General features: G+C 39.3%; 1 protein-coding gene across 4 annotated transcripts in view; it reads right to left on the bottom strand.

Moving 5' to 3' along the window:
• Nucleotides 1-20,323, bottom strand: part of MTX2 (metaxin 2) — a 52,480-nt gene that overhangs the window by 12,404 nt on the left and 19,753 nt on the right. Inside the window, exons 2-4 of one of the 4 annotated variants that reach the window (XM_077830182.1) lie at nucleotides 17,120-17,167; nucleotides 16,090-16,136; nucleotides 4,530-4,569 (exon numbers count right to left, since the gene is read on the bottom strand). In XM_077830182.1, coding sequence (XP_077686308.1) covers nucleotides 4,530-4,569; nucleotides 16,090-16,112 — 63 coding nt within the window. In that variant the 5' untranslated portion in view covers nucleotides 16,113-16,136; nucleotides 17,120-17,167. Of the gene's footprint in view, nucleotides 1-565; nucleotides 652-4,529; nucleotides 4,570-5,036; nucleotides 5,133-16,089; nucleotides 16,137-17,119; nucleotides 17,168-20,323 lie in introns of those variants that run through there. The other 3 variants (XM_077830180.1, XM_077830183.1, XM_077830184.1) reach the window with 3 other exon arrangements.

Here is a 20,323-nt window from a genome sequence, read left to right as displayed (position 1 = left end):
TTATAATTTCAGTTTAGTAAAAATATTGAAATTAGGATTAATTTAAGAACACACTTCAAAGCCCTGGTTTCCTTCTCCTGATTTAAGTCAGAGGCTGAGGAAATCTTGCTCTCATGTTTTGTGGCTAGAATGATGCCAGAGAGCTTAGAAGAGTATGTCTCAAATCAGTCTCAATCAGTAGAGACTATACTAAAATACCATCTAAACTAACAGCATTTCCTTCCCTCCACTTCATTTAACCTCCTCCAAGAGTTTAGTTTGGGAAATAAGAATAAATTTAGATCACTGATCTTTGGTAGGACTTGGGAAGAGTGAAGTTAAGGAAGATAACCAGCAACCCACTGAATAGTTAGGAAAAGCACAGAAACTGAATGAGACACACAGAAAGGAGGTCCCCTCACAGACTGCTGGATGACGGCTTCTCCAGCCACACACTGAGTAGGCAGTAGGAAGAAGAGCCTTTTACCCCCAGCCGGAGGACAGCCAGGAGCTGGGACAGTTGCCAGGAACCAGCTTCTTCCTTGGCCACTGTGCGAAGAGACTCAATCAGCATTCTTAAACTCACCTGGTTCCCTTCTGCTGTGCAGAGATATGAGGAGATTGCTGCTTCTAGGGAGCCCAGCTCTTATATGGCAACAGTCCTACCTCAGGGATAAAAATATCTTCACACATTTGTTCACATCATTGCAAAAAAACAAAAAACAGCTACTCAGCTGCCTGTCAACAGCAGTCCTCCTTTCCTGTTTTCCTCTGCTCCGTTCAGCTCCATTCCCCACAAAACAGCACCAGGACAGTTGTCTCATCCCCATCTAGGGTGACCAGACAACAAGTGTAAAAAATTGGGACGGGGGGTAATAGGTGCCTATATAAGAAAAAGCCCCCAAAATAGGGACTGTCCCTATAAAATCGGGACATCTGCCTAAACATCCTGGTTCTGCTCTATCCTGCCCTAATTCCTGTGTTCAACCAGGAAGCATAAGCAATGGCTGGGAAATAAGATTTTTTTTAAAAACCCAAAAAACTGATTGAAACCTTCAGCATAAGCCTCCCAATACCAAATAAGCTATTAGAAGTCATAAAAGCCTTTAATGTATAGGGCATTTGTCTTAACTTTGAATTTCCTTTCTTTGTTATTCTGGGACTGTATGTATTTTTTTAAGTACCTTTGCATACAAATAGGCCCATTCTCTCTCCATAAGTTCATCTAAAAAGACTGGTGTACAACATACTTTATAAAACCCAATATGCAAGGTCCACTAGAGAAGGGCCTAAATGTAACCCCAAATACAAACACTCCTGAACTTCGGGACAGTGTTGGCTCCATATGTACTAGCTATCTTATGAACTAATTAAAAAACAGGAATTTGATTTTATATTCTATGTACTGGTAGAGTAGGAGTATGTACAGAATTTTAGACACAATATGCAGGTGTCATATACATAGGTTACTAAGTTTGCATGGCTTTCAAAGCTGTATCTGGGCATGCAGAAATATAAATAGCATTCAATCAGCAATACAGCATTATAGTGCTAACAGTGTACATCTCAAATGACAGCTTCGAGAAATACAACCTTTCAGGAGCAAAACATTCTTAAATTAATTTATCACACCTCAAATCCATGCTCTTATTCCCTAGCTGTTTATTTCCTTCTTGAAAAGTAGCTGAAGTTTAATTTTGTCCAGGCTTGCCACAGTAATTCCCTTTGCAATAGGGCACTAAATTAACTTCAGGATTCTACATCTAGCTGGAGGTGAATTTTTATAGCTGCCATGTGCTGTTCTCAATGCTGGTTCTAAAGAAAGTGTGCCTGAATTATCCCGGAGTCAGTGCAGCAAGCAAGTCATCTCAGAGCTTTTAAATGTAGTGGTAGATGGAAGGATAGGATTGTATGCCAAAGAACTATCACTGACCTTTTCAGGTCTGAACAGTGTAGCTATACAGACATAAATTCATAGTGTAGATCAAGCCATAGTCTTTTCCTTCCAGAGATAGACCTCACAAATGCAAGCCAATAATTAGGGAGGCTTTTCAATGAAAAAAAAAAAAAAATCTACAAAATTAAAGCTGATCACACAAGCAGCAATGGCCATCAGAATTAGAAAGTTCTTCTAATTCTTATTTTGCCAGATCTTAGCTGGAGAAATTGACGTGGGAATCACTTCAGATAAAGTTAACTGGATTCATTCATCCATCCATCCTCCCTCCTGCAGTGCCCCACCCGACAAGCCTTAGGTTCATTATGGTTTCCTCTTTCCCTAAGCTTTAGTAGGCTCCCCCTGTGATGTTATAGACATGAACTGTGATCAGTGTTGCAACCAGGGTCCTATGGTTGCACCAGGTCTTGTACAGAGGAGGTCAAGTGGGGTGTCTATTGAAAGGTTGTATGTAGTTTGCTAGTCATGATTATGCTGTCTGTATGTGTGTATCGTTTTTGTATTTGAAGTTATGAATATTGGCTATGTACTTGTATCTCAATGTGTTTGAGTCTAAGTAGCCTCAGTGAACTACTTGGTCAGCTTCTTGAGAAAGGACTATTGTCAGTAAGTGCCAAATCAAGAAACACTTAACTGACAATAGACTTTGACAGACGCTAATTCACATCTGAGCTTTCCTGGGACCGTTCAAACTAAAATGTAAACAATGGCCTCAGCCTGCAAAAAGCTAAATCATTCATGAACATGTGACTTGCCCAGGTGGCTACAAACTCCATCTTGTTGCTTTGACTTTGCACAGAAGAACAAAGGGGTTTCCACCCACAAGAGAGAGAATATAAAAGGCCCCGGAAGCCTCTCCATTTTGTCTTCAGCTGGCTCAAGAGATGGCCCCTCAACCCCCAAGAGATGAAGGAAACTGGAACAAAGGACGGTAATTATGGGGGTGTGAGTGATTGCTGGACCCAGACTAGGAAGGAGTCCAGTCTGTGAAAGAAACTTACTGGAACATCTCTGGGGGTAAGATTTCATCTGTAATCAGTTTCTTAATGTATTAGGCTTAGACTTGTGTGTTTTGCTTTATTTTGTTTGGTAACTTACTTTGCTCTGTCTGTTATTACTTGGAACCACTTAAATCTTACTTTTTATACTTAATAAAATCACTTTTGGTTATTATTGAACCCAGAGTAAGTGATTAATACCTGAAGGAGCAAACAGCTGTGCATCTCCCTCTATCAGTGTTATAAAGGGGGGGACAATTTATGAGTTTACCCTGTATAAGCTTTATACAGACTAAAACGGATTTATTTGGGATTTGGATCCCATTGGGAGCTGGGTGTCTGGGTGCTAGAGACAGGAGCATTTGCTAAGCCATTTTCAGTTAAGTCTGCAGCTTTGGGGCACGTGGTTCAGACCCTGGGTCTGTGTTGGAGCAGACTGGCATGTCTGGCTCAACAAAGCAGGGTTCTGAAGTTCCAAGCTGGCAGGGAAAATGGGCTCAGAGGTAGTCTCAGCACATCAGGTGGCAGTTCCAAGGGGGTCTCTGTGACTGAACCCGTCACACCCTCATCCTCTACAATCGTGAGCAGGATCATCAGATCCCAACAAGCCTTGGGTCTTGCCTTCAATCATAGGCAGTGGGTGGCGAGGGCTACAGGAGGCTCCAAATCTCCCCAAATCTCTGTCCGGCTGTGCCAGGGCCATGAAGAGGATGGCAAAGGAGAGTCCTGAGGGAGGGGAGAGATCCTGAGGCCCCATGTTTAGCGCCACCGGAGCCAGGAAGGAGACAGGGCGTCGTGAGGGAAGGGCCCCACCTGCGTGTGGATGTGCACGTCAAGTGACGCTGTGGCAGGTTCCTCCGAATCTACATTGAGAGCCAACAGGCCAAAGTGGGGAACTGGGCCCAGCCCTGTGGGACTGGAGCCACCGCTTCAGAATGAGTGAGGGATGGGCTCAGAACATCCAAAGAATACTTTCACCAGCTGCCTATGCCTACACTTGGAATTATCTTTGAGTGGAACCATCAGAATTGCTTCACTGGTACAAACTCCAGGTAAGAAAAGTTGTGATTTACACAGGTAGAGTTTTCCTCCGCTTCAAACTGCAGTAAGTTCACTCATTGTGAATTGCTGCTTTCTTTGCCTGTGCTAGAGATTTGCAATGGTTCAACCTCTGGTTGAACTGGGCTAACAGACAAGATAGAACTAAGCGAGAAAGCAAGCAGGCAGGAGATTTGGAGGCCAATAGACCAAGGGAGGTTATTTCTCCATTCCCCACATGCAGAAGTCCTTCTAAGATTTACTACATTAAGATTCTTCTATTATTTATTTGTATTACCACAGTGCCTAGGAGGTCTAGTCACAAACCAGAACTCTACTTTGCTAGGTGCTGTACAAACAGAGAACAAAGGCAATATCTGCCCCCAAGAGCTCGCAATCCACTGTGGGCTTCCTCAAGTCTCAGGGGAACACACTCTTCCCCAGCAGACCTTTGACCATTTAAAAAAATAAAATAAAATAAGAAAATTCCCAGACAAACTTTGTTAAAAATAATTAAGGTTCCAGACACTTAACATACACTCAAAACACTAACTTACCAGAACATGAGAGTTGGAAGAACCCCGAAGTGTTAAAGACCTAGGAAATTCAGAGGTAATTACTTATATATTTTCAACTGCTTAGGGTTTTAAGTTCACAATTAAGGTATCCAAATGAACTTAAAGAAATGGAACTCAAAGTGCCTTATTACCCATCCACATCAGTAATTACAAAAACTAGAATGTTTTAATCAATCACATGGCAGCTGTGCCAACTCTGGCTTTCTTTATGGAATCATAGAACTGGAAGGGACCTTGAGAGGCCATCTAGTCCAGTCCTCTGCACTCTTGGCAGACTAAGTATTATCTAGACCATCCCTCACAGGTGTTTGTCTAACCTGAGCTTAAAAACCTCCAATGATGGAGATTCCACAACCTCCCTAGGCAATTTATTCCAGTGCATAACCACCCTGACAGCTAGAAAGTTTTTCCTAATGCCCAACCTAAACTTCCCTTGCTGTGATTTAAGCCTTGTTCTTTCCCTATTTTATCCTCTTCTGTTCCTACCTCATTTTCACGGGTATTCACTATGTTAGATGTCCAATCCCATCAACCTTCTTGGTGAAAACTGAAACAAAGAAGTCATTAAGCACCTCTGCCATCTCCACATTTTCTGTTATTGTTTCCCCCCATTGAGTAATGGTCCTACCCGTCCTCTTGCTTCTAATGTATTTGTAGAATGTTTCTTGTTACCCTTTATGTCTCTAGCTAGTTTCATCTTGTTTTGTGCCTTGGCCTTTCTAATTTTGTCCCTACCTACTTGTGTAGTTTGTTTATATTCATCCGTTGTAATTTAACCTACTTTCCACTTTTTGTAGGACTCTTTTTTGATTTTTAGACCATTGAAGATCTCCTGGTTAAGCCAGGGTGGTCTCTTGCCATATTTCCTCTCTCTCCTACGCAGTGGGGTTGTTTGCTCTTGTGCCCTTAATATGGTCATTCACCATTCACAGCGGGGAGAGGAGGTGACTGACACTTTTTCACAATCTGTGTAATATCTTCCTAATCGGGAATTTATAAACATTCTTCCTCATAGAGGCATTATCCTGTAAGGTGCTGAGAACTCTTAATGTATGTGTGGGCGGAGAGAGGGCGGAGGTCAGGGGTGCGATTATACAATTTCCCAGATTTCACCACCCATTCATAAATATTGGGGCTGGTCTATGATGAAAACTTACATCAGCATAGCTATGTCTCTCAAGTGTGAAAAAATCTACACCCCTGAAAGACGTAGCTATGCTGACCTCACCCCCTATGTAGACAGTGCTAGGTTGATGGAAGAATTCATCTGTTGACCTGGCTACTGCCTCTCAGGGAGGTTGATTAACTACAGAGACAGGAAAACCCCTCCCGTCACTGTCATGAGTGTATACACTGAAGTGCTGCAGTTGTGCCAGACTATAGCGTTTTAAGTGTAGGCATAGCCTTAGACAATTTATTTCACTATTATAACTGTCACATTCTCCTGTATTAAAGTGATTGACAGAGTTGGTAAATTATGAGCATTAAAAACTTAACTGAATACCACAATTAAAAACATGGTAAGCACAGTTAATGCTTTTCATGCAAATGACAATTATGTTATCCCCTAGATCATTTGAGGGTAAGGGAATCACAAGCAACATATGCTTATAGGTATGTATTGCCAGATAATTTTGACTGCTTTTTTGATACAGTAAACATTATTATATGAAGAGAAAGCAGTGGATTAATATATTTGGATTCTAGTAAGCATTTGATAAAGTGTCAGGGAAATTACTCAAAATTAGTTTAAATTGTCTGGATTTGAATAATCATGAGGAGAGAAAACAGACAAAGACCACAAACAAAAAGGCACAAAAAGTGACAATGGACTGAGTTGGGGATATTTGGGAGGAAGGGTCTAGTGAACAATGCATAGATCTTTGTTAGGCTTGATCTTATTTAAGATCTTCTTTAGTGACTAAAAAGGAGTGAGCAGCACAAAGTGTATAAATGATACTAAACTGGAGTGCATTGCAATACCAGCAGGAATAAAAAAATAATAATAGAATATTGATGACTTTGCAGCCCCAAGTATCTCATTTTCTCACCATAGTACCTTCCATATATGAAGAGTGGAGGGGTGACAAGTTGGAGTTCTACTTCACCTTCTATAGAAGAGCCCTTGTGACAGTAGGGGATTACCCAACATTCTCTTGGACTTTTCAAAGAGAAGAGATTGGAATCACTCCAACTCAATTCTGCTAAGGTCCACAAACACATCAGTTCTACTTCACAGTCAATGGTAGCGAAGGCAGACATATCTATTGGTTCAATATTCATCAACAGAGATCAGTCAACCAAACCTATGCAGTCTCTGTCCCATATTCAGGCCTAAAATCAGAATACAAAGGGCCAAGGAAATTTGATTCTAGATGACACAAGAAGTTGCTATGCCAAATCCTTCTTTAAAAAGGAAAAAAACCCGCCCCAAAAGGTTAGGAACTGGGCAATAACTGGGAAGATGACTAATATCAAAAGATAGTTCATTGAGAGTGGGCACAACAATCACTTGTTGAAAAGATGCCAACACCTCTAATGGGAAGCATTAATCTCTATCAAGAGTGCATCCAACTCCCCCCATAAATTATTTTACAAGCCAGCAGGGGTTCAGTTTGCAGGCCAAAACCTAACGTTCCCCCAAGACCTTCAGAACCTCATATAGGAAAAATGTAGCATTTGCACACATCCACTGACCTCAGCCTGGATCTATTACCCAAGCAGCAGCCAAATCTTAGTAATCTTGCCAATGAGCTCTTTCAGGGAGATATTCTACTCTGAGTGAACACAGTGCAGATTCACCCCTTGCAACACATCTGCCACTCATAACTTCAGATGGAAAAGTTTTCACAGCTATTTTAGTCAGGAAAAATGTTCATAGCTTTCCAGGTCCCCCTCTAGGGAAGTCTTAGCCCTCTCAGCCAAAAATACTCAAATACCAATAGAAAAAGGAGAACAGCTTCAAAATGCAAACTGAACTCCTATTTGGTAGCTTAGAAAGAGAAAATGTCTTTTTCTGACTTATTAGCATCTGGCCATAAGAGCTGGGGTAGATTAACAGAAATATTTAAAATCAAGAAGAATAAAGTGAAAACTGATCAGTCTTCTTCTTATTTCCCTAGCCTGTATTATAACAATAAGGGATGGTAGCAACAATACTAGTAGTGTCCAGCACACTTATAAAAGTAAAGGAAACTTCCTACAAGAGTCAATGTGGAATTCATTGTCACAGGAAGATATCAAGCCAAATATTCAGGCTGGATTTTAAAAAGACTCGATTTTATGGCCTGTATTTGTAGTTCAGCATGCTATGATAACAGTAATCAAATCTCATATTTCTGGGTATAAGATTACTGCCACTGGCATCAAGAATTCCTTCCCTATCCACCCATCCCATGGGATCTCATGGAGGGGTTTGCGCTCTTCTGAAGCAATGATATTGGCCACTGCCAGAAGCAGAACATCAAACAAGCTGGACCTGCAGTTCAATCCAGTATGGCAAGTCCTATATGACCAATATAGCCTTTGAGGGTTATATTCTATTAAAAATTGTTCTTAAAACTGAAGGTATGTTGTCCTCTCAGTGACTGAGGTTATTAAGCTTGTGGCAGACAAACAATCCATCTCCTAAAGCACAATGTATTCCCGTAAAGGACCTTAGTTTGCTGATTTCATGTGCATTTTTGGTTCCACTTAGTAATAGCAGCAGCATCTATTTTATTTTGAATGTCAGTATGGAACAAAAAAGTGCATTTTAACTGCAGGAGAATGAACTAACAGCAGATATGCAGAAAGGGCTCATGTCAAACTTTAACATGCCACGTGTTATGAAACTAATAAACCTCTTTCACAGGTCTTTCATTTTAATCAAGGGAGATTGCACATCCTATCAAAATAGCATTGTTACCCATGTCAGCCAGTTCTAAGATGCTCCTATATATTGCCTTACAAAGTCAAGTTACTGAGCACATGGTGTCTTTTAATATTAATAATCAGAAAAAAAATAAGTTTTCAGCCTCTGTATGAGCTTTTGAAAATGGATTTCACCTGTAAATTTAGTTTGATTTTAGGTGAAAGAACTGTTAACTAAGAAAGCATGTGAGTCTATATTAATTGAGAGAATTTGAATGGGACACAGTGTGATTCAATTAAAAGAACAAGAAACAACAACAACATTGCTTAAAATAAGACCATCAACTTGTTTTATTTCCCCAATGTCAGAAAATCCAATTTTCTGATAGAGCACCCTTTAAATAGCATGTGTTGAATTTTGGTTAGCATTAAAAATAAAGAGAATACTCTTCCTGAACACATTGCTAAGGTTCAGAAGGGATCTGGGGCAGGCCAAGAGGACACAGCAGGGTTTGCTCAGTGTCCCTCTCCTTTCTCTGTATGCTCACACATGCCTGCCATTTTCACCTTTGCTGCTGCTTTTGAAAGTTCCCCTCAGAACTATGCAATAGACTGATGTCATCATACTAGGGCATAAAATGGGAAATAAAAATGACTATACACAGTGCTATTAGAGAGCGAAGGTGAGTGAGGTAATATCTTTTATTGGACCAACTTCTGCTGGTGAGAGAGACAAGCTTTGAAGCTTACACAGAATTCATCTTCACTCCTGTTAAATGTACAAAGTAAAATAAACAAAATAGAAGATTTATTCTCTTTAACCTTTCAGTTAGTCATCCGAGGTGTTACTTGAACACTAGTAGGTACAAAAAAAAAAAAATTTTCAAACAGAAATGTTATTTTTCAAGTTGACAATGCGTCTACTACTCCAAAGTATCTCTTAGTGAATCATCCACTAGGTTTTTCCATCTCAAACCAGAAAATACACATCCACTAAAAACAATACTCTAAGCATAAATTCCAATTGGATGTAAATAATATCAAGATTTCAGTATTTAAGGTCAGAATCACTACCTCCCGCCCTCTTATTCCAGAGTTCGGACAGTTCGCATTCTATATCCCTGTATGAGAAACCCTACTTTCAGATGACAAGCTCCAGGCTTCTTTCAGAGGAGACACACATTATCAGTTTCATAATTAAGTCCAAACCATTGTAAGTAATATCTCATTGACTAGTATTTTAAAAGTACTCACAGAATGCTACTGTGAAGAAAGAGATTTGTGTTTTCATTCTTATTCTGTTTCATCAAGACACAAAGGAGAATCTGTGATGACAACTGAAGAATTATTCTTCCCCTTATTGAAGGGACGTGTTTTAAAATGAAAAACCACGAACAAATCTACAAAATAATTCAGTTTTTATATCAAACAGCTACAGACATTGTAATTGAAATAGTGTGTCTAAGACTACAAATGAAAACTGTTCAGTATCATTCTTTGAGTGACAGATTAAATTCCTAATCCAGTTGTGGTAATGGCCATATTTGTAGTTTAACATAAATTAAGAGCTTAACTATATTTGCGACTATTTTAAACAAAATAACAAATTTCTTTGTACCTGTGAATGTAATTTATAGCAAAGCCAGGTTCATTTTCCAAAACAATCTATTTTACACTGCAGCAGAACACTGCTATAATGGTATAATGTAATTCTCGTTGTAGAATGTGGAAAGAGTAGATTCACTGGTAGTACAGAGGAGGTTTTGAAGATAAATGAAGATGCTATTCATTCAGGGGTAATTTCATCTCAGAACTATATGAAAGATGTTTCACTCACATGCTGTAGTCGTATGGCTAGGGATATAAGTGTATTTTCAGCTACGAAGTAATGCTACTAGATCGATTATGTTGATACTGTATTTCTCATCATGAAGAATTTTAGCTTTTATTCTGTTTCAGAATGGATTGTCAGATTTTCATTTCACTACTGAATCTTTGTTTTGTGTAGGGCAACAACTTAAAATTCAGCTTACTGTTTAGCTTCAAAAACAAAATTACCCAATTCATATGCTAAAATCACAAGCCTGCAAAAAACTATCAATCATGGGTGATATACCTCAACAAGTTATCAAATAATTGTGTAAATAAGCAGTTAACCTGGGCAATTTAAACTTCTGTTGCATAATCATCCCTCTTTGATGCAATACTACTAGCCAATTCTAGCCCCCTTCTTGCAGCAACACAGACCAAATGCATGGTTTCTGCAACTGATACTGGACTTTAATATCACTCACTATGTGTTCTGATACCACAAGGTAGTACCACACACTATATGGTAACCTGCCTGAAGGTTTTAAAGTATCAACATGTTTAGGCTTGTGTAAATACCATTTTGAGAGAGAGAGGTTACGAAAATGGTTTATAATGTAAAATATTAGGAAACCTAAATATAGGGTCATTGTTATACAATATACATAGTATTTAAAGCAATACATATATACTTAGCCTCACATTTTATATAAGAATGTAACAGAACATTCACTTCTGGAATTTAGAATTGAATACTAAAGAAGTCTTAATTCCCCACTCATCTTGAGCAAAATTCACACTCTCCCTTTCCTTCCAGCATAATGTCTGAGTAATTGACTTTTGTGTGGGAAACACCATGGAGATTGTGGGGACAGAATCTACTTCCAGTCCACAGGCAGACTGCAAAGCAGCCTGTCTGTTATTCCGTCCCACAAGCTAGAATACTATCTGCAGACCCGCCATGCCCTCTTATTTGAGGCCCATAGATTCATAAAACGCACAAATCCAATTGCCCCACTTCTGGTTTCTCCTTGACTGTTAAACGTTACAGAGGTCTCAATAAATTTGGCTTCCAGACTTTCTTAAGGTCACTGAAATAACCCTTATTCAGTCAGGTTTTAATTTCTGTAATTTCTCTTCTTTTATGTGTTTCAGTCATTATATGGATTACATACGTGATTCACAAATAAAATGCCTTATTGACTTGAGAGCATAGAGGTTGTTACAAGGAAATAAAATATGGTGTTTTCCAGTTCCTATCTTTTGCTTTTTGTATTGCAGTAATGTCAATAAGGACTGGGGCCCAAATGTGGTAGGTGCTGTGTGAACTTGGAGGAAGACCATCCTGAAGAGTTTACAGTTAAAAATAAGAGAGTTATTTAAATAGTATTATGTAAGTTATTAAAATTGAGTGTTAGTAATTTCCATTTTGTTTCTCTCTCTCACAAACATAGTAAAATGGTACCATAGAGAATCAACACAAAATCTTTTTGTCAAATTCTCAAGGTTCTTCTTTCAAAATTAGAGTGTGTGTTTAAGGTACAACAGAATACAGCAGGCAGAAACTGTAAAATTTGAGGCATTTAAATAAGAGTTTCATATCTGGGGAAGGATTTGGGGGACAAAAATTATATCTTTATTTTTATTGCTAGGTGTCTGTCGAGTCCTTTCTACTTGTCCATAGGATTAAATAAATGGCTGGGCAAGGGAGACCAGGAGAGTATTTTGCATGTATACACTGGTCTACAAAATAAAATAAAAATATATTAGAAAACCACTGCTTTAAAATCAACAAATTTGCAGTTTGCCAGAGGGAGTTATCTTGGGAGTATAAAATGTTCTTCTTTGCAATAATACAGTAGTGTGTGTGTGTATATATATACATACACACACAAACCACACTATATGTATTTAGGATGTCACTGATTAATATTCTCGTAATGGTTTTCATTGTTAACTACATCCACTCCTTTTTGGATATACGGAGGTTTTGCTATTGAGATACTGTTTTTATAGTAAGCAGAAAGGAAAAACAGGAATACTGAGTAACGGAAAATACCATCATAAATAAGGTGTAGGAAATTATTTTTGGGGAGGAAGATGATAAGAACAAAGTTATATCACTTATCTTGATTTTTGCATGTAGTTTTTCATTAACTTTAATGGGAGCAAGGCTGCACATATCATGGGAAGAAAAGAGACTTATTCTATGTATGGCATTCTCTACCCTGTAGCAGGATAATCATCACTGAAATTACACCATTTTCCTTTTACATGAATTTCTTTGCTGTGAAAGTAAATTGACATTTTGTATCAAGATTTGCAGCATAAAATCGAATCATCTTCATTTCCAGTAGGACTGTATAATATACTGCTTTAGTTTAATGGACAAGCAGTGTACACCAAACACCATGAAAGATTGATGGATTCACAATTAAATCTACTTTCAGGAATTGCAGGTTACTCAAATATATATATCTCCAAGCAGGATCAGCACAGGAGTTCCACAATGGGAATTATTAATTAAAAGAAGGCATTAATATTCAGTATAATTACTATATCATACCCCTTTCTAAAAAGATTACCCCCAGTCACATATACCCAGTCTTAAGTTTGCACTGCGATGAGCAAAGAATAGGCCATGTAACTCCATTCAATATTTAAAAAATGTACATAATTAATTCCTTATACTGAATCTTTAGCCGTTATAAGAAAATGTCTGCAATAAATCACTCACTTACACACAGAGAGAGAACTTATTTTGCTTTCCACAGTATCTGTTCCATAGCTAAGCAGAAACAGACATGCTAGATCAGGGGTGGGCAAACTACGGCCTGCGGGCAGGATCCGGCCCATGAGGGCTTTGGATCTGGCCTGCGGGATTGCCACCCCCTTGGCGCCATAGGGCTAAGGCAGGCTGCCTGCCTGCCCTAGCCCTGTGCCACTCCCGGAAGTGGCCAGCACCACGTCCCTGCAGCCTCAGGGGGAGGAGCGGGGGCAGAGGGTTCTGCACACTGCCCTCGCCTGCGCCCCCCCCCCCCCCCCCCGCAGCTCCCATTGGCCAAGAATGGGGAACCGCAGCCAATGGAACCTTCAGGGGAGGTACCCGCAGGCAAGGGCAGCGTGCGGAGCCCTCTGCCCCCCCGTCCCCCAAGGGTCGCAGGGACGTGGTGCCGGCCGCTTCTGGGAGTGGCGTGGGGCCAGGGCAAGCAGGGAGCCTGCCTTAGCCCTGCTGCATGCTACTGCCACCCCGGAACCGCTCACGGAGTGGCACCAGGCCAGAGCCTGCACCCCGAACCCCTCCTGCAGCCCACACCCCAACCCTCTGCCCTGAGCCCCCTGCCACACCCTGCATCCTTCCTGCACTCCAACCCCTTGCCCTAAGCCCCCTACTGCACTCCACACCCATCCCTGCACCCCAACCCCCCTGCCGAGCCCCCTTGTACACCCTGCATCCCTCCTGCACCCCAACCCCTTGCCCTAAGCCACTTCCTGCACACGACACCCCCTCCCACACCCCACACCCCACACCCCCTCCCGCATCCCAACCCCCACCCCAGCCCTACATTCATGGCCCTGCATGCAATTTTCCCACCCAGATGTGGTCCTCGGGCCAAAAAGTTTGCCCATCCATGTGCTAGATGCATGGTAGCGTTACCACTTGTAAAGACTGTGGTCAGCTTTTATTTTAACTAATTGCTTAGTAAGTCATTAGTTATGCCCTTTTATAGATATATATATATTTATTCGTCTATTCTTTGGGAGCCAGCCAAGACAGACATCATAAAGAGGTGCTATGATGGAAAGGAGATTTCTAGAAGGATTTGGTGTAAGTGACAGCCCAATTATGGCAAGTTTAGGGTTTTATCTAAACCATCTTTCCTGAAGGATCTCCTAGCAGCCTCCTCACCAAACCCCATTTAATCAGAGGAACACAGAACTCCGAGGCATCTACACCATGCGGAAGCTCAAAGAAGCAATGAACAACCTGTGTGCTACGTCTAAGGGAAATCCACGTACCATAGGTCAGTGGCTGAGAGATACTGGAGAGAAAAAGAAAGGCAGTTTGTATAAGAATATATTGAGGAAAGAAGTCCCAGGTATTGGCTTCCTCTCTTCCTACCCCAACACATGCCTATCCACCTCTCCTTAAAAAACACAGACACAATTCATCAGAAAAAGATACAACTGTTCCTGTTTTTGATATTGCCTAATGCAATGTATGCCAAGTGAGCTAATTTTAAAACTGCATGATCATTAAGCTATTTTTTTTTTAAATTACACATCCTAATATTTATATTTTGTGGACAGCTACTTTTTTTTTTTTTTTTTTGAGATCACAACTGTGTTCCTAATACAGATTCTTCTAAACTGATACCATTCCCCCATACAGAATAAAATTGTTCCATAAAGTTTAAATCAGATATCTGCCAAAGTCATATTTATAGTCATGGCTACTATCAGCTGTCAAGCCAAAGAATATTGAAGAAAAACAGGCATTTTTAATATATTATGGTTAATATATCATCTAAGTGACATGTACAGGATAACAATAGAATTGGAATGGTCAAGCAAAATCCTACATTAGAAAAGGAAACTTCTGTTTTGTTTGGAAAGAAACCAAAACCACACCTGTAACCCTGATGGATGGATAGAAGATTCATGAGAACTACATAAGCAAGGGTTTCTGGAGCTAAAGCTAACATTGAGATCAAATGCTCAACAAAACTCCTTATTTCTTTCCACTGTAAGAAATTATTTAAAACATACTACACCACAGAGAGAGAAAGGTAAAACACTAGCATCTGTTTTTCAAAATAAATGGAAAACTTGTCCACCTATCAACAAAACAAGATACTTTGGAGGTGGTGGGGGGGAGGGGCTATCAAAGGAACACTGGTATTTTCCAGACTCTCGGCAAAAAATATATTATATATCTTGGACCGAATAAGGTCCATAGAGGATTGCTAGAGTGACCAAAGAATCCTGAACTTTTGATTGGCATTTTTACAAAATACAGGTTAGTGGACCTTTTACATGATGTCTCTATTGGTCCCACTCTGACCAAAAGAGATGCAGCCTTCTGGGATACATAAGCCCCCAAAGGGTTATATTAACTAGACCACATGGGGGAACAAGTGGAAGTGAGGGAATAAATCAACCCTTTTCCACAGCCAATACTAGAGTTGCTTTGGAGGATGAGGAACTTTTCTTGCCAGCCAGTCCCTCTCTACTACTGGGAGCAAGTATCCCATCAGAATAAAGAGAAGCCTCTGGGGTCACTGAACTTAAAAGGTTAATGGAGTTTACATGGACTTTCCAGCCACAAAGGCACTTTTAAGCAAATTAGAGCCTTTACCTCTAACACATACTGGAGTGTACAAATATACAGTGGATTCTAATTCTTTACATACAGCGGACCTGGATTCCTTGTGTTTTGGGGATATTGGCTTTGAGGGTAATGTAACCAACAAGCATATGAGTGGTCTTTGGGAGGACACCTTACCCTAAAAAACCCAGAAGGTGGACGACAGCTGGAAAGACAACAACAAAGGTCAAATATGAGCTGCCAGTAGTGTGTCCAATTCAGATTATAAATAGGTAGACAGATGTAAATATTAACAGATGCATAGGCACTAATATTAGGAATCTTAAAAACAAAATCAGTAACACCTCAATGATAAAGACTAAAAAGGAATAATTTCAACTTGAAAAATTATGTTGTGTCCAGGAACATAAAATGTTAAATCTACAAAGTACTTAGAAAATTTCTAAATATGTCATTTGAATACTTTTTATGTAATTTACTTAGGATTTAATCCTTCCAAGAAATATTTTAATTTAACATCTCTCTATTTTAAAAAAGATGATGCTTTACCTGAACAGCAAGAGAAGATGCATTGTCAGAAAGCAAAATTTGCTCCTCTGTAGAAAGAAAATGAAAGAATATAATTACAAGAAATAGTTCTTCTTTAGTTATTCATGTGTAACTGCATAACATCCTGTGTTAAATCTCTTGTATATAAATTAAAAGGGCAAATACTTCAACAGAGAATATATGCACCATTAGATTAATTTTATGCTATGCTATTGGACAACCAAACATGAGGTATGAATACAAAAATATACCAGGAATATTTCTTCTAGAAATGCCCTCCCCTTTATCTTATTTTACCAGAGATATACAATTAGAAACCTCAACTAAAAAAAAAAAGAAAAGTGTCTCAATTTTAAGCCAATTATTTCTCTACTAATCAAAGTTAAATAAAATAGCATCTTCATAATTCCTCTAGCTAAGAAGTAAAAGCTTTCAGAATCCTCAAAAAAACAGCTTGCAGTTAATATTGCACACTGTGTCTAGGTCTGTCACACAAAAGAAAGATGACAAGTTCGCTGCAATAAAAATTCCATGCTTAGAAGACTAGGGCTGCTACCTATTAGTCTTCATTACTTTGCAGTCTTCTGACAACTGTAGCAGGCTGCTGAGCCCCAAATGGGGGCCATAATGTGATCTGATGATATATGAAGAGCTGCTAAAGGGAGCCTGAACCATCCTAGCCTATACATTTTAACAGTTCCTTTTTACTGAGAGCCCACTTTACCATAAGACTTCAAAAATCTGCTGCCTCAGCTATTGGTGCAGTAAATCTGCCAACGGTGCCTGCAACCACATCATTTTACACTGCCTACAGCAGCCAATATAATGAGTCAATAATAAACCAAGGACCTTATAGGCCATGAATAGCTGGTTTATATTGGCAGATGCAAGCTTAGCTAAAACCTCTGACCAGACAAACACAAAAGAATCTCTTCTTAACAGTTTCTATTTTCCCTGAAGTTAATTATATTACTGTATATTTAATGTTTTTAAAAATAAAATCATTAATTGTAGAAAATGATGTACCCACCCTTCAGTTGCTGATACAATGCAGCATTTTCAGGCCAAGGTTCTGCAGCTGTGGAAAGAAAAGAAATTCATAATTAAGCCAGCCAACCAACAATATGCTAGCGGACGTGAACTGATCATGAACGTTACCTAGAGCAGAAACAGAATTTTAGAGCCACTAATGCAAAATTTGACCTACCTTAAAAATGGCCCACTGTTATTCACACTGCTCTCCTTTTCCCAGGGAATGGAAAGGGATGGGAGAAAAGAGAAATCTGATTCCTCCCAAAAACAAAGGCTGCAATATTCCTTAAATTCAAGCTATGCCAAAGGGTGACCTTACTGCTCTAAAACCATAGTAGCAGATTTCTTCCTAACTGTAAGAGTTCTTGTACACTTTCCCAACAAAACATACCATGCTCCATTCTGCCCACTCACAAGACATGTAATTTAAAAGCTGTAAGATAAAGAATTCTGATAAGAACAGAACAGACACGCAGAGGAGAGATGGCACAACCGGCAGTTACAAAACTAAGTTTAAGAGTTTGCTTTGGGACAAAAAGTTTTCTGCTGTTTTAATGTTGGTTCTTGATTCAGCACCCCCTATAACAGAACACTCAGCTAAGTGTTTGGGCACTTCAGAAGGCAACACACCAAGTAGATAGTAGTACTAAAGGTTTATTTTGCCACACACAATATGTGACAGCACCGAAGTTGATATTTGTCAGTATTCTTTTGAAAGACTATCATCATTTGTTCAAAAAGGCAAGATAGTCCAACTAAGAATCTGTGTGTTTAATCAATCATGTACCAAGTGAATTTCTGGCATAGCATAAATAATCATCCATACTGATTTACTATTGCTAACAGTGGTTAGATAACAGACAAAATGACATTACAATGAACTATTACATTTCTTTGTTAAATACATCTTAGATGTCCGTTTTAAGGTGTTAATTCAAGTTTTTTTGTTTCAATCAAATTGACTAGTTGTGATTAAAATTCATTCTACTCACAAACATTTTTTAAAAGCATTCAAGTCTACAAATGACTATATGTAGAGCAAAGCGGAAGCCTGCCACTGGCTAAGAAAAGGTGTATCAGTTGGCCTTCAGAACTCTAAAGAAAAATACTGCATGATTTCATAATTAAAATATTCTTTTCTACTACTCCTGCACTGTTAAACTTTATTTTTTATGACAGTTAGACAAGATTGTAAAACTTGTAATGTATACACAATCTTGCAAAAGGTCACTACCCTAACATCAAGCACAAAAAGCCTACCAGTATGGGCATGAGACGGTAACTAACCACATCCAAGTGTCACATGACAAAGTGTTTTATGTTTTCTTATAGCATTTATTGCTTTTAAACCCATCCATTAAAGTTTGTTTCCTGAAATAATAATTCTTGAGATGAAATACACTCTTATTTATTTAAAGAAAAAAAGACAACACCACAGCGTACCTGGCACCAATTGTTAAAATAACGTATCTAAATTGCATTTCTTTAATTCAGTAGAAGTCCAGGCCCATAGAAATGTTGAAATTTAGTGACACGACCTCCATATGTGAATGGACCAACTACTATTTGCATGGAAGAGGCGGAAGTACTGCCAATATCAAATGATCTGTGTGGTTTCCACCATTTGGGGATGAAGTCTAGTGAGATTTCAGCACCAAATTGACCTCAAAATGAAGCCTAATCTCAATACAGATCTGGATGTAGACACCATATTTCCATTAGGAGTCGTGCGAAGAAGCCAAAGAAGCTCCTTCACTGAAGATACAGATGCACACAATATAGGACAAATGTGAAGATACCTATTTTTTGCTGTGACAACCTGGATGTCCTGTTCAAAAATTTCAGTCATATCCCATATGTTAAAAAGGACTGCCATCTTCAACCTGCTATGTATATTCAGCTGTGGACTTCACATTAATTTTGTTAACTATTACATATAGCCCTAGCTCCCAACCTCAGGTGTATGGACGAGCACAGTATAACTTCAGGAAGAAAGATGCAATAGTTGTTTTAAGCCACAAATGTGCTCACGTAAACCTAAACAGACTGTGCACCAGTCCAGTCTCTGGAGGCAGAAAACCTCCATCTGTTCTGTGAATAAATACAGCACAGATAGTAATGCAAACTTCCCCATGCTGCATTGCCCATGTATCTCAAATCCTGATCTACAGTAACTACTTCAAGGAAGTAAGAGTGTAGTACTGTCTGCGTTCAGTCCAGGGCAACAACAATCACCGTGCTTATCTCTCTGCTAGGTGTGATGGTGCTTGGGTGATGTGGACGTTTGTCTGAAAGAACTGGACTGAGTATCAATTTAGTTCTCACAGACTACTCATCAGATGGTAACAGCTTTTGGTCACTGAAATCTGGCCTAGGATAGCAAACAACAAACTTGGAAGAAGAGGCTTCATATTCTGTTACTCATATCCCAAAAGAACCACCTTATAAGATTTTCTTTAGATTCTTGCACACTGGGCCAAGTGTCCTGGAAGAGTAGCCAAACTACAATACAAAGGGTACACTCTCAAAGGTCTGCACAATTCTCATTGACTTGACTGAGAATTATGTTATTAAACACCTACACACTACTTTATTACTCACCCTGTATCTTGTGGGCACCCTATATGCAGTCATTTCATATATTGCTTTGGACAGAGGTTTAATACCACAATATAAATCTGACAAATGACAAGCCATGAAAGATGGAAATTTAATTCAGAATAGTATCATTAGAGTCCCAAAGACTACTTAAAACTCATCATAACTCCAAAATCTACTGCTCAGGAAGACTAGAGCCCCTATTTTATGACAGCAAGGAAAAATTTTAAAAGAGATGCCATGTGTCTCCGTAACAGGAGAAAAAGAGTATAGTATTTTTAATGTTCAGCACGACTCCTGGCTTCTGTAGGTGAAGACATAATTTGTAGAATAATAGGCACTAATATTACATGCTGCTTCAGTTCTGTCATATTTCCAATCCATCAAGTTGATTAATGCTATAATAACTCTACACAAACTTATCATTGTGCACTAATGAAGTCAAATCCAGTTTATCCTTCAGCAACTAGATTATTTTGGTCTCCAGATGTTAGTTCTCCAGCTAACTAAGGCCAGCCTGGCAGTGATGGGGCAGAGGAAAAGCAACAAATGTGACATATACCCAATTTTGAAAGTTTTCTGCAGGGGATCAACTTCATAGTGT

The sequence above is a fragment of the Eretmochelys imbricata genome, chromosome 11, assembly GCF_965152235.1.
Source record: "Eretmochelys imbricata isolate rEreImb1 chromosome 11, rEreImb1.hap1, whole genome shotgun sequence".
Classification (NCBI taxonomy): domain Eukaryota; kingdom Metazoa; phylum Chordata; order Testudines; family Cheloniidae; genus Eretmochelys; species Eretmochelys imbricata.
This window is presented reverse-complemented; position numbering and strand designations above follow the sequence as displayed.